The sequence below is a fragment of the Rhinatrema bivittatum genome, chromosome 4 (assembly GCF_901001135.1).
Source record: "Rhinatrema bivittatum chromosome 4, aRhiBiv1.1, whole genome shotgun sequence".
Taxonomy (NCBI): Eukaryota; Metazoa; Chordata; class Amphibia; order Gymnophiona; family Rhinatrematidae; genus Rhinatrema; species Rhinatrema bivittatum.
This window is the reverse complement of record NC_042618.1, coordinates 311,537,226-311,552,861: the sequence shown is the minus strand read 5'-3', so window position 1 is coordinate 311,552,861 and position 15,636 is coordinate 311,537,226. Positions and strand designations below refer to the sequence as shown.

At 45.2% G+C, this 15,636-nt stretch overlaps 1 protein-coding gene across 1 annotated transcript in view; it reads right to left on the bottom strand.

Annotated features, from left to right (window-relative positions):
- The window catches only part of LOC115090769 (myosin-16-like), a 292,772-nt gene that overhangs the window by 200,563 nt on the left and 76,573 nt on the right, over positions 1 to 15,636 (bottom strand). Inside the window, exon 5 of the mRNA XM_029600261.1 lies at positions 13,523 to 13,579. Coding sequence (XP_029456121.1) covers positions 13,523 to 13,579 — 57 coding nt within the window. The remainder of the gene's footprint in view (positions 1 to 13,522; positions 13,580 to 15,636) is intronic.

Below are 15,636 nucleotides of genomic sequence, written 5' to 3'. Positions count from 1 at the left end.
TTCAGTTCTGGAGACCGTACCTTCAAAAAGACAAAGACAAGATGGAGGCGGTACAGAGAAGGGCGACCAGGAAGGTGGAGGATCTTCATCGGATGACGTACGAGGAGAGATTGAAGAATCTAAATATGTACACCCTGGAGGAAAGGAGGAGCAGAGGTGATATGATACAGACTTTCAGATACTTGAAAGGTGTTAATGATCAAAAGACAACAACAAACCTTTTCCGAAGGAAAAAAATCAGCAGAACCAGGGGTCACGATTTGAAGCTCCAGGGAGGAAGATTCAGAACCAATGTCAGGAAGTATTTCTTCACGGAGAGGGTGGTGGATGCCTGGAATGCCCTTCCGGAGGATGTGGTGAAGACCAGAACTGTGAAGGACTTCAAAGGGGCGTGGGATAAACACTGTGGATCCATAAAGTCAAGAGGCTGCCAATGAAGAGTGGGTGACTCGCCAGAATGATGGCTACTGCCTGGAGTCAATACCCTTATTAAATAAACATACACATGCTTACTGTGACTCCAACATCGCTCTAAGCTTCAACAGCAAGAGGAAATGTGGAAAAAAGGATTCACACTCACAAAGAGGGGAGTAGCTGGCTTGTTACGGCGGTTACTACCCCAAATCAAATAAGCCTGATACTTCACTTTCAATGCACATCCAGCATGGCTCTCTGCTTCAACGGCATGGGAGAAGACTTATACGTCACGCATATCCAGCATAGCTCCCTGCTTCAACGGCAGGGGAGAAGAAAAACAACCAATAAGGGCTAATAACATAGTCTGGGTAAAACAAATAAGCATGGGTGCAGCTTGCTTATTGCGGCGGCTACTACCCCTAACGAATCAAGCTAGATATTTCACTTGGATGCAGCTCCATCACTGCTCTCTACAGTAAAGGTGGGGGTGGAAGGGAAATAGAACCAAGAGCTAAGAGAAACAGATAAGTATGAGAGAAAATATGTGTGAAGCTTGCTGGGCAGACTAGATGGGCCATTTGGTCTTCTTCTGCCGTCATTTCTATGTTTCTATGTTTCTGTTTTCCATGAAGAATTTGGTGAAGTCTTCAGCTGGGTGACCCTTTGTAGTGATAGAAGGAATTTAATTTTCTTGTTTGGAGAGTTTTTGTACCGGGTTGAAATGTTTACTTGGGTGGACCATAAACAAATCTAGTTGTTTGAAACTGTAGTCTTTCTTGGTTTGCGGAATGGCTGCTTTGTATTTTTTAGGGTGTTCTTCGCAGAAGCAAAGATTGATCTCTCTTTTTTGTTTCCACCATGCTCGTTCAAGTTGCATTGGAAGCACCTATGTTGCACTGGAAGCTGGTGGCCTGCCCTTTTAGGGAGGACTCTGCATAATGGTTGAAACCTCTAGAACCAGGAGGTTGAAAGTAATGGTAGCAAAGTTACAAAGGAATTTGGATAGTTTAAGAAGGAAATCAAGGTAGCGCTCTGGCGGGCAATAGAGAAGGATGATTCTAGGTCCCTCATTGCCTTGTAGCTTTATTATTAGGCAGTAAGATTTTTCTATTTGTTTAGTAGTCACTAGTTCCAGGCCAGTGAATGTTGGAAGATGATAGCCACTCCTCCTCCATGGCCAATAGGTCAAGGAGTGAAATAATTTGATAGCCAGAAGGTTAGAGTTGGGCAAGACTGATAGTGTCACCTTTTCCTATCCAAGTCTCTCTGAAACAGCATATAGACCTTGAATTTTTCACTTAGGTCATGATATGGTGCAATTTATCTTTTGCGGAGCATAAGTTGAGAAGGCAAGTTGTAGAGAGGGGAGAAGTTTGGTTAGGACTGCTCGACTTTTTTGATCTGCAAGGGGATATGGAGGAGATGCCTAACATGGGCTTATTTTAGTGGCAGTGGCACTTTCCTGCCTCAGATAACCTGAACTGACAGGGTGGTTTTGCTGAAGCACATTGTAGTGCTGTACTGTGGGTTTGTTGTTCTCTTTTATTTATGTTTTTTTTAATGGGATATTTGCTTGAGGTTTGATCATGTTCGAAGCCAACTTAAAGGGTAATCAGATTTGTGTCGGTTATATTTAAACTTTTAAGTAGGTTTGTAGTGGGAGTTAGTCTTTGATTCTGTGGACAGTAATGACAGACGTAGTCCTAGAGAATCTTTGGTTATTGCACAGGAGAGCAGGAATATCTACTTACAATTAGAGGAAAGTAGGTGGCTGGGAAGGTGAGAAAGGTTTCACGAGGTTCTGCCGAAATTGCGCATGGAGGGGAACACAAAGGGGCACGGCCTTTGATGCATTCCTAAGGCGTGGGCCTATCAGTAGGAGGGCTCAGCTCAGCTTTGTGATGTCGGCATCAGAGCAAACTGAAAGAGCAGTCCAGGTCATGCCTCAGGATCAGTGGCTATGGGGGAGAAGGGGAGAAGGGGGAGGGAGCCCCTGGGGATTGATGGTGTGATCTCCCTCCTCTCTTCCTGCTGTAGCTGCTGCCTCTTCAGCCTCTTCTGGGATTTGTGGTGGCAAGGGAATCTCAGGTTTAAAGGGCTGGTTCAGCTTGGTTATGTTGGTGTCGGGGCAAGCTGAAGGAGAGGCCTGGGTTATGGATTGGCACTACAGGTATGATGTATCTAGAGGAGTGCTGGTATTGGGCATATTGTGTAGAGAGTAGTAACAGTTGTCAGATAAGTAGTGGGAAATTGCAAGTATAGGGTATGTAGTAGTGAAATATATGTATAATATACATTGTGGAGAGTTACAACAGCTGTAGGGCATATTTTGGGGAGATACAAGAGTAAGAAAAGTTACTGATGCTGGGTATAGTATGGGGAGTCCAATGTATGGTATATTTAATTTAATATAAAATATATATTCCACTTTTTGCAATGAGCTGCTTCAAATTGGATACTGTTGGGAGTTGGACATGGGTATTTTTTGAAGAGTTATACACATACATTAAATTTTGGCAAGTTATAGGTGATGGGAATATTTTTCTCAAGGTGGTAGTATCAGAATTGTAAAATAATTTAAAAAGCCAGGGGATAAGTACAGATGAAATAAAGAGCCAGTGATCAAGTAGAATATGCAGTTTGCAACAGGAAATGATAAAGGCTAAACTAAATGGGCCTTTTAGTTTTTGTCTACCATCATATTTTATGTTTCTATGTGTGGTGCCCCCTTGGGTCAGCCACTAGATAGATCTAGGTCCTGCTTAGAACCCTAATATCTATGAGTCTTCCATTGCCCTCTGCCCCTCCCAATCTGGAGGGCAGGGATTGGGTGCCTCATCCTATTTAGTCCAGCCATTTTAGTGTTCTGCGAGGTCAGTTTTAGAAAGCCTCTATACAGTGAGGATGCCTTGTTTCTACTCTCTGATGAGGCCTCCCTGCCTCGCCATGCACCTTCATTTTGAAGAGATCCCTCATTGTGACTCCATGCCAGAGGGTCCTTCTCCTATTAATTACAGAGATAGATTTTTCAGCTGGATTCCCTTTTTGAGGTTCTCAATTCAAGGGCCTGAAGATCCATGAACACCACTCTGCTCCCTAGGTGGACGAGACCGGTGACAGCTCCTTCTGAGAGAGATACTTTAGAAAGTATTTTGGACATTTGCTTTGTGGGGAGTTTTTTTTCTGACTCACCCCTCCCCACTGGGATGCAGAGTTGAGATAGTCTGATATCCTTTTATACTTTTCCTGCAAGAGAAGTCCCCCAACAACAGAACTAAGGAGAATGTCAAAGACCAGGTGACCCCAATCGGATCTCCACTCATGGGACAAGGACATGCTGCATGTCCAGGAATAATATGGGTTCAAGCAGGACTATTTTTTTGTGTTTGAGGGGACCCCTCCAATAGGATTCCCGTTTAGTCGCTGGGAGAGCTTTGTACAAATTACACCACCATGAGAAGCTTTGCCCAGATGCCTGAAATAAAGGACACCTACTTAACAAGAAACTCACATCTGTACCATCAGTCAGCTGTAACTTCAATATTATGACAAACTGTGCTTTAATTTAATTATTGCAAAATCAGTAAACTTTATTTTAACACCCAGAGCCTGGTCCTGCCTGGTTTGTCCCAGCATCTCACTCCTTGGGATGCAATTATTTATATTTACAGCACACACGGGGAATAACACACCACTGTCTGGGCCATAAAAGAATCCACCTTTGGGATAGAAAGTTTGAGCATGGGAGAAACGCCAGCCAGATACATGCCCTGAAGAGAGCAAATAAGTTTGTGTGCCCTTGGGACCTAAACCTCCCTAGGAAGGGTACATACAGTATGTACAGAAATGTTTTGGATGATTAACATTCAAATTAAATTATAAGAAGAAACTTGCAACAGCGACATTCATATTTTTGTTTTGTTTTGAGGCCCAGTGCTCTTTCTTGCTCCTTTGTGCTTCCTGCTTAATCAAAAACATTCTGTACTGAAACGACAGCATTATGAGACTTCATTCGCAACTGCCTGCGTTTTTTTTTCCCAATTTTTAACCCCTCCCCTATCTAATCCCTTCATTGCAGTAACTTTCCCCAGCCAAGAGCCACAGACTGACCTCTCTGTGAAGCCCGAAATACATGTACCCAGAGACCGGCCAGTTGGGGGGCATTGTGAATAATGCCTGACACGCCCTCTCTCCGCTTAGTACACTTAACAGTGTACTAAAATCCAAAATCTCTCCAAGAAGTTAATTTAATTTTTGATTTCTTTTCTGCCTTTCATAACTGGACAGCTATATACTGGATTGCAGTAAGTTTAGAAGCTGCTGGCAGCAGATTACAGTGGAAATACAGTTAAAGGCTGATTACATTATAATTACAGTTGAATTAAGGGGGAAGGTAGTGTGCATAGACATTAATGGGCTCATTTTCAAAGAAATTTGGGCATTTAAAACGTATGTGCGCAAATGGCTTTTAAAAGTTACCCCAGTGGGGCAGTGTACATAAAAGTACATGAAAAAAGGAATTTTGTGCTTACCTTTATGCACACAATAAAGAGACATTCCGGGGGCTGGAAATAGGGTGGGGACATGATTTACGCACATCCTTTCAATTTTCAAAAGTATGCGTACAGTATATACGCACAAAGTTATATCTGCGCCTGCAGCTGGTGTAACTTTGTATGTATATGCTGGCACTGGTTCCGTGCACACCCAGGAATTTTCTAAGTGGAATGATGTGCATACATCTGCTTTGCAAATTCAGGCTGCAAGTTTGCTGTTTGAAAATTAACCTCCCTGGGGGTAGTTTTCAAAGGTATTATGCATCCAGGACCTGATTGTCAAAAGGATTTGTATGTATAAAATGTAAAAACGTAAGTTTCAAAATGGCGAATCCTCTTTGAGATGCCACAGCCACATTGATATAGCAAGGATAACCTCTTACCGAGACACGTATGTATTTATGAAGGATTGTACGTTTGAGCTGTATAGAAGTTGACATCTCTATACTTAGAAAATCTACTCTTTTACTTTGTAGTTTAAAGAGCGGCCCCTCACGAAGACTTCGAAACACAAGCTGTGTCGGGCAGGCAGAGCAATGCCAATATATTTGGACAGAACAGAGCCGATACACTCAACGCTCTAGCGCTACTCTAAGGATAGGTGTCTTTAAAACTTTCTATTGGAAGGGGGTGAAATAAATTTATTTTCAAAAAAATTTAAAAAGTGGTTTATAGATATAATAAGTGCTAAACAAGTGTTAAACCCCGTGATTAAATTTGCTGAGCAGACACATTGTTACACTTTGTAATTAAAATTTGCATCACTATAAGTGAACAAGCGACAAAACGTTTTTAATGCTTGTGTTTTCTGCTCATTTATGAGGGTTATCACATAAATTATAATAAGTGGCATAATATGTGGTTCGTTCAATTTCTAAGTACTTAAGTTGGCACGTAAGTTCGCTTTGAAGGTACTGGGTTGGTTGAATATGGTAAGCCTTCCTCTTCAGAAGGTGTTACTTATGCATGTACACTGGCATGAATATCTTAAAAGTAAAATGTATGCACCCCACCCCAACTCCGTCTCCTGGATGCTGTATGTAAAAATACTTGTGAAACTAGGTTCTCCAAGAAGCAGAATGATAGTCCTCACACATGGATGAAGTCATCTAATGGAGCCCCCAACACAGAAAACGTATGTCAATGTTTCTAGAACTTTGACTTGGCCACACTGAGCATTCCCTATACTATGCATTCAACATGGGATCCCTCTCCAGTCTCTCTTTTTCCATGGAGCTGCAACATCACAGTTGGTGAGCCTCATTCTTTTTTGACCTGTTTTAGACCTGTTTTTTGGAAAACCTTTCCACTCAAATTTTTGTGCGTTTTATTTTCTCTTTGTCATGCCAGCAATTGATTCCAGGTCCCTCTCAGTTCTCCCTTTAGCATCTTAGGATTTTCAACGATTCTCGGTAAATTTCCTTTCTTGTCGTTCCCCTGGGGCAGTAGTGTGGTCAATGACAATCTGCCATCAATGTCTGTCGCCATTGAGTTTGATATTGTTTTGTTCTGTCATAGCCACCTCCAGGTTTAAGCAATGCCCTTGGTACCTGAGGACTATGTCCATCATGGACCCACATGATGAATGTGTCCTCTGCCTGGGGACATTGCATGATATCTAGCGTTACCACAAATGCACACAGATGACCCCGAAAGGAAGTCGTCTCCCACTTGATAAGATGGAGTGTCTCTTTGGGTCAGGGAAAGACTGAGCCATCGACATCAGCATAGGAGGCATCGGCATTGAGGGACCATGGAGCTGCACCGATGGACATCGAGACATCAACATCGGCGGGATCGCTGGTTCTGTCGAGGTCATTGGCTAATAGGGGTGCTGGAGACTGACCATCATCAAGCTCGTCCAGGTCGAGGACATTGGGTTCCTCATCCTCTGCACTAGGGAAGGACCGAATCGAGCATGTTGCGGCACAGACCTGTACCTCGCTGGCGGGAGATTCCTCCCGACACGTCACGCTCACACCCTGTCAGCATCATGGCCATGCGCCGTGAATCAGCTCAGTGAGGCTCCTCCCCTCATGCTGATGCCTCCTGAAGGGCCTTGCGCCAGTGTGGGGAAAATGACTATTTAAACCAGTGTTTCAGCACCAGTAATGCCTCGGCTACAGGCTTGCTTGTGCTGGTGCTTTTCGTGTGGATTCTGATCTTTTCCTTTGACCTTGGATTGTTTGCTGCCTGCCTCTGACTTGGACTGCCTATTGGATTGCTTGCTTGCCACCTGCCTCCGACCTGGACCGACTATTGGATTCTGATTGCCTGCCACCTGCCTCCAACCCAGACTAACTATTGAATTGCTTGCCTACCGCCTGCATCCACCCCGGACCGACTATTGGATTTTGCTTGCCTGCCGCCTGCCTCCAACCCAGACCGAGTATTGGATTCTACTTGCCTGCCACCTATCTCCGACCTGGACTGACTATTGGATTGCTTGTCTGCCACCTGCCTTTGACCCGGACTATGTATTGGATTCTGTGTCTGGCTACCTTGGCCAAACCTCGGTGTGGCCCTAACTCAGGTAGCCTATTAGACTATCACATGGGTCAATGAATCATAACAGAGCATTGAGGGAAACCAAAGAAGCATCAGCATTGGTCTCTGTTGATGCATGGTGCTGGGTACAGGGATGCACCAGCCTATGCTGTAATGCCCCCAAAGCAACCCTGTGGCAAGGAGAGCCAGTCCTCCATCAATGCTGGTGGTACACGACAGTCTCCGCCGGTCCCAATGCCAGCCACCTATCCTCCTCTCAATTCTGAAAAGAATCTGGTCATGCCTCTTCCCTCCCAATCAGTGCTGGCATTGGCAGTGTTCGAGGCAGAGCTTGAGAGGCATGTGCAGCTGGCCATTGAGCAGGCGATTCAGAGCATCAGCACTGTGGCACCAATGGCAATGGCGCCAGCCCCATCCATCTTGGAGCTGCTGCTGGAATCTCAGCATGGACTTATTGGTGCATTACTGATCCAGACGGCGTCGGTTCCTGAGATGGTGTTGGTACTCATTGTGGCATGGCAGCCATCCCCAGCCAATCCGATGATCATGGCTGGTTCCTTGGAGGAGGAAGCTCCCCCAAGGCTGGCTGAAACACCAAGGTCTGCAGCCCCCTGTCCAGTACCACCAGTGCCAGCACCATTGGGTGAAGGCTGAGCGCACAGGGCCCCATCCCAGGTCAATGACAGTGGGGATTAGGAGGCCTATGACCCCTGGGGGGATGACTCAACAGATGTCTCCAACGATGACTGATGGTGTCCCCTCAGACCCATCTCCTATGGAGGAGAGAAGGAGGTCCCCTTTCGAGGACCTTACCTTCGCAGGTTTTGTCAGGTTGGTGGCTGAAGCCATCCCATTTCAGTTGCTCACTTATGAGGATGCCAGCCACAAAATGCTTGAGATCCTCCAGGTCATGGAGCCTCCTAAGGAAGTTGTGGTGGTCCCTGTGCATGACATCCTTAAGGAGTTGCTTTTGAGGATTTGGGAACACTCTCTCACAGAGCCTCCTGTAAATAAGAAGGCGGACGTGGAATATCTCTTCCAGAAGGCTCCTGGATTTGATAAGCACCAGCTGCCCCACCAATCAGTGATATTTGAATTGGCTTTCAAGAGATCCAAGCGTTCTTGGACTGATTCCTCGGCACCCCAGGGAAGGATCACAGAGCGGTGGATGCTCTTGGAGGAAGGTATTTCAGGGAGCTATGCTCATTGCCCGCATAGCTTTCTACCAGCTTTACATGAGCCAGAAAATCATGGGACATCTGGAAGCAGGTGCAGAAGGTGGCCGAGCAGCTGCCTCAGCAGCAGCAGGTCACCCTCATGTCACTGGTTCAAAAGGGCCTGGAGTGTGGAAAACACAAGGTCCACGTGATCTATGATGTTTTCAAAATGGCATCAGGTCTCTGCAGCAGGAATCAGCGCCCACAGAATGGTATGGCGGCGGGCTTCAGATCTCAGACCAGAGGTGCAGGAAAGACTTGCTAACGTGCCACGCACTGGAGAGAATCTCTTCAGAGATAAGGTGAAGGATGCAGTGGCCCAGCTTCGGGACTATCATGAGACCCTTCAGTAACTCTCTGTCAGCACTCCAGACCTGTTCTTCTCGTCAAGGAGGTCAGCAAAATCAGGGCAGAAGTCTTTCTTTTGCCAGAGAAAGTACTATCCTCCGTCATCTCGCTCCCATCCGCAGCATCAGAGGTCCTGCAGCCATCCCAGGAACAGAGAACTCCTAAGACCCAGCCGGCATACCAACTACAGGGACAGGGTTTTCACTGGGTTGTAAGGAGCATAGCCAGACACCCATACCTGGGGTGATGGATCCACTGGTCGGGAGAAGGCTGCGGTTTTCGCGAACCAGTGGCCCAGCATAACCTCAGACCAGTGGGTTATTTCCATCGTCTCAAAGGTACCGATTAGACCTTTTGGATGCCTTGCCAATTTTCCCCCTGAGCCCATTTTGGGGCCCGGTAGCACATCAGGAGGTACTGGCATTGAGCTCTCCTCCCTCTTGATGGCCAGAGTGGTTGAGCTTGTTACGCCAAGGCAAAGAGGGTGGGAATTTTACTCCAGGTACTTCCTGATTCCAAAGAAAACAGGAGGACTTGGTCCCATCCTAGACTTAAGGGTCTTGAACAGGAAAAGTTCAAGATGGTTTCCAAGGGCACCTTGATCTCTTTTCTATAAAAAGGGGACTGGCTATGCTCTCTCAATCTGAAGGACACGTACACCCACATTGAAATCTTCCCAAGTCATTGGAAGTATCTCAGATTCGTGATAGGAAAACAGCGAGTTGCCATTTGGGCTTGCATTAGCCCCACGAATCTTTACAAAATGCACTCCTGCAAGCTGAGAGTGCATGTGTTTGCTTATCTGGATGATTGGCTGCTCAAGAGCCCTCTCAGGCAAGAGCCGTCAGGTCCCTGCACTTGTACCCTGCCGGGTACTTTCAAATCTGGAACGGGGAATCTCTTTTCAAAGTCCTCCAACTCAAATTGTATTAACTATGGATGAATCCACCCTGTGCTGGGGAGCTCATGTAGATGAGCTCAGCACTCAGGGGATCTGGTCTGACCAGGAGCTTTGTTGCCAAATAAATTTCCTGGAGCTCTGGACAATCAGGTACATGCTATGGGCTTTCAGAGATTGGATATCCAATAATGTCCTGATTCAAATCAACAACCAAGAAGTGATGTGGTATGTCAACAAGCAGGGAGGTACATGTTCGTACCTCCTGTGTTAGGAAGTAGTTCAGTTATGGTCAAGGGCCTTGTTCCATGGGATGGTACTCAGGGCCATGAACCTGGCCAGAATGGAGAATATGTTAGCAGACAGACTGAGTCGTGCCTTAAACCACATGAATGGTCTCTGGACCAAGGGGTCATGGATCAGATCTTCCACCTCTGGGGAAGCCAGGGTGTACATCTCTGTGTAGCCCCTTGGAACAAGGGGCTACACAGAGATGTACACCCTGTACAGGATGAGCTCATCCCTGTACAGGATGAGCGGCAAATCAGCCTCAGATGCTTTCACCTAACATTGGGGCAAGAATCTTCTGTATGCATATCCTCCGACTCCGGTGGTGATGAAAACTCTCTTGAAGCTTCACGAGGACAAAGGGACTATGATTCTCATAGCCCCTTATTGGTGGAAACAGGTCTTGTATCCTTTCCTAAGGGAGTTATCCATCCAGAAACCGATCAGTCTTGGGTCTTCCCCGGATCTCATCTCTCAGAATCAAGGCAGGTTGAGACATCCCAAACTCCAGGCCCTGTTGTTCACAGCCTGCATGTTGAGAGGTTGATCCTACAACTGCTCAATCTTTGGACATGTCTCTTGGGTCCCGGTGGCTTCTAGAAAGCCTTCCACTAGAAAGTCCTATGGTCCTAGATCCTTTTTCCTGCCTCTAACAAAAACTGCTTGATTACCTGCTACACCTATAGGAAGTTGGCTTAAAGACAAACTCTGTTAGAGTTCATCTGAGTGTAATGGGCGCATTCCACCATGGTACGCCAATCTCTGTACAATCAATAGTTGTTTGCTTAATGCAGGGCCTGCTTCAGTTGAAGCCTTTTCTAAGGCCTCCTGTTGTGTATTGGGACCTCAATGTGGTGTTAGCTCTGCAGGTGAAAGCTCCTTTTGAGCCGATGCACTCCTGTGACCTGAAATACCTGACTTGGAATGTCTTAGTTTTTGTGGCAATCACTTCAGTGTGCAGAGTCAGTGAGCTCCAGGCCATAGGGCCTGATTCATCAAGGCATTTTCCCATAGACAGAGAATGGGAGAAATGCCTTAGTGAATCAGACTCTTAGAGACTTATCCACCATACACTAAGTTTTTTTTATGATAGGGTGGTCTTATGTATGCACCCTAAGTTCCAGCCTAAGGTGGAACTTAATCAGTCCATTGTCCTGCCAACATTCTTTCCCAGGCACCATTTGCATGAAGGCAAACAACCCCTGCATAGTTTGGACTGCAGGAGAGCCTTATTCTTCTTTCTGGAGCAGACAGAAGTCTAGAGACAGTCCACCAAACTTTTTGTTACTTTTGATAGAAATAGTTGGCGCACTGCCGTTGCCAAACAGATGCCATCAAATTGACTAGCAGAATCTTCTTCTGTTATGCCCAGGTTGGACTGCATCTTGGGGGCCATGCCAAGGATCATTTTGTTAGAGCCATGGCAGCGTTGGTGGCCCACTTGCTAGCAGTTCCCATGGAGGAGATCTGCAAGGCTGCAACGTGGAAATTTCTCCACACATTCACATCTCACCATTGTTTAGATAGGGATGGCTGACACAATAGTAGGTTTGGCCAATCTGTCCTTCGGAACTTGTTTGAGGTGTAGAACCCATCTCTGTTCCTGCCTAGGGTCCACTGTTTGTGTTCAGGCTGTCCCCTCCTTGTTACCAACAAAACATGTTGTTGTGCCCATTGGCACCTAGTTTGGCTGTTTTATTGGTCCTTTTTTATGTTGGGGGACAGATTGTAGTTAGGTATTCACCCAAGTGTGAGGACTACCATCCTGCTTGTCAGAGAAAGCAGAATTGCTTACCTGTAACAGGTGTCTCCAAGGGCAACAGGATGTTAGTCCTCACGAAACCTGCCTTCTACCCTGCGGCATTGGGTTTCTTTCTTGTTTTACTTCAACATCAATTCTATGTTGTAAGACTAGAAAGGGACCCCTTCTAGACATGTGGTATAGGACATGCTCAATGTGGCCAAGTCAAAGCTCTAAATACTTTGACATAACTTTTCTGTGTTGGGGCTTCATCTGATGATGTCACCATGTGTGAGGACTTACATACTGCTGTCCTTGGAGAACACCTGTTACAGGTAAGCAACTCTGCTTTATTCTTGTGCTTGTACATGCACAGGTCAACTTTAGGACAGCAATTTACACACATACAATTGGGTTTTATGCACAGAAATGGCTCTGAAAATTACTCCACTCTAAGGGCAATTTTCAAATCTGCCCATATAGATACAAAGTTACCTGTGGGCTTTAAGAACATAAGAACATAAGAAATTGCCATGCTGGGTCAGACCAAGGGTCCATCAAGCCCAGCATCCTGTTTCCAACAGAGGCCAAACCAGGCCACAAGAACCTGGCAATTACCCAAACTCTAAGAAGATCCCATGCTACTGATGCAATTAATAGCAGTGGCTATTCCCTAAGTATAATTGATTAATAGCCATTAATGGACTTCTCCTCCAAGAACCCATCCAAACCTTTTTTGAACCCAGCTACACTAACTGCACTAACCACATCCTCTGGTAACAAATTCCAGAGTTTATTGTGCATTGAGTGAAAAAGAATTTTCTCCAATTAGTCTTAAATGTACTACTTGCTAACTTCATGGAATGCCCCCTAGTCCTTCTATTATTCGAAAGTGTAAATAACCGAGTCACATCTACTCATTCAAGACCTCTCATGATCTTAAAGACCTCTATCATATCCCCCCTCAGCCGTCTCTTCTCCAAGCTGAACAGCCCTAACCTCTTCAGCCTTTCCTCATAGGGGAGCTGTTCCATCCCCTTTATCATTTTGGTTGCCCTTCTCTGTACCTTCTCCATCACAACTATATCTTTTTTTGAGATGCGGCGACCAAAATTGTACACAGTATTCAAGGTGCGGTCTCACCATGGAGCGCAAGTTTCATGGTGGAAAGCATGAGAACATGTTCCTTATGAAAATTGCCCCTGGGAAGAGTACTGCAGAGATTTGCACATGCTGTCCTTTGGGTACTTTCCCCCTTCAATATATTACACTTACATTGGAAAATGTAATATGTGTGTTTTATTTCCCTCCCTCGACCTAAACATATGCCTGGGCCAGCTTACTTTACCCACGTTGTTATAAATGGGAAAGAGATGGGCAATTTCCAGGTCTCCAACTTACCTGGGTAGACAGCTTCTGTAAATTGGCCTTCTCAGGTCTTACCTATAAACCACTTTTCCCCATTCCATGCCTATGGAAACATTCTTGAGCGAATAAGGTCCAATATAGATTGTGGGAAGTGATTAGAAAAATAGAAGCCCTCTCTTACCTTTGCTCTTATTGCCTTTTCAGCTTCCAGCTCTTCCTCAAGTTCCTCAATTCGTACCTAACAAAAGCCAAATGCAGACACTTGAATTCCACTGGTTGAATTGACCCTTGGCCCATGAACTGTACAGATGTGTTACCTCCCACTTTGTGCCTGCGGGAGAAACAGTTTTTATAAATCAGACCCAAGGAATGCTCTCGCTACAGTTACTCTTCAGGCTAAAGAACAGGTCATGCAGTCTGCAGGGACCTGTGTGCACATCTGTCTTACAGCTGCATATGTACGCAGAGTGATATTAGAATGTGAATCACCACATACAGCAACACTTAGATGTGAATCTAATCCCTTCCTGATCCTGAGGAAAAGCAAAGGCTCCTAACTTTCTTCCCAACATGCAGGACCTCAAACTAGTACAGAATTCCCCTGCCTGGAGTTGCTCATGGTGTTCTGAGTCCTGCAGTCAGAACATCACTCACCCTATGTCTGTTCTAGTTTTCCTTATCCTCCCCACTCTCACACTTAATTTCTCATCATCAGCAATAGACATAGAAGACAACTGCTTTATTACCATAGAAAGCATAACTGACCAACTGCCTTATGTGGCTGCTGTGAGATCTTTGAATTAGCAATGCACAGCAGAGGCCACAGAAAAAGGAGAGGGACTTCCTTACAAGATATCCACCCCTCAGTATGTATCCTTTCAGACATCTGGAAAAGGGAACTGTCTGAGCTCAAAAGCTCATGTAACACAAAATCGCTTTTCTTAATCTTTCCATTTCCATAGTAAAACACTACAGTCATTTTACATCCAACATTTGGTGCTGTGGGACTTAATGGGTTCTGCCCATCTTTCCCCAGCCAATCACATATGTGTTTCATCCATTTTTGTGTCTTATAACAAAATTACAGTCCCTAGGCAGTAAATGTAGCAAATTACACACTATTCAGAAAAGATCACTAACATAATAAATGTGGCAGGAAGAGATGTGAGAACTTTTTAAAAAGAGTTTGCAAAGTATTTAAACAAATCTGCATTGAAATTTGAGCAGATTTACCCAAATTGCAGGATCCATTGTGAACAGATTTATGTATATTTATGCAAATCAGTGTCTCAGTAGAAAATCCATATCAAATCTGGTTGAATTTTCACGTGATTCTCTGATGAAATTTCAATCAATTCCCCAGCTAATCCGGAGAAAAGCCAAAAAATTCAGCATTGACAGTTTTCAGTTAAAGTTTCTTCAAACCTACTCTGTATAATCACCCTTTTTTGCTTACAAGATTGGTTCCTTGTGTCAAATAATTCTGGTCTTTCTTTTCTACTCATTCTTCAAGATTTATCTGACACTTTTTATATGGTTGGCGGTTCCATTTGTCTCAAGACCCTTGCCTCATGTGACATCTTCAGCTCTGCCCACAACTTGTTTCAATTCCTCTCTTCTGGTCAGACATTTCAAGTTGCTAGTAAACCAATCCACCTCTGTTTTCAACCTTCTCTCAGGTGGTATCATTCAAGGGTTTGATCTATGTCCTCTCCTCTTCTCTATCTACATCCGTACTCTTGGTTCATTTCTCATAATCCTGAATTCTCCTTATCGTGCCTTGTTCCAAACAGTCTCTTCACATTTCTATGCCTTCTCCCTCCTAACTCTCTCTTTGAAGCAACCTCACCCTCTAAAGTCCAGGACTCCCTCCAAGCTATCCGCTTTCCTCTCTTATTTATAGATCCATTTTTGGATCAGCCTCCCGTTAACAGGGCTGGCTTTAGAACTGGCAGCGCCTTGTGCGAGCTGCAGAAATAGCACCCCACCCTCCATGGTGGGGAGAGGGGCATGGAGATTGCACATACCTAAAGCAGACCCTTTCATCCCCTTCTCCTTACTTTCCTTTCCATCACCAACCTCCTCGCAGACTGATGACAGAGTGAAGTCAGCTTCTAACCTCCTCTGCCTACTATTGACTCCTCTTTCTCCTGGGAAGTTGTTTACAGATCAGCTGTTTGAAACAAGCAAGAGAGAGTAGAGCAGGCAGCAAGAGGAGGAGGTTAAAGCACCGGGCCACCTGCGCTGCTTTCCTGCCTGTGAGGCTATAGGGAGAGAAGGGGAGGGCTGCAATAT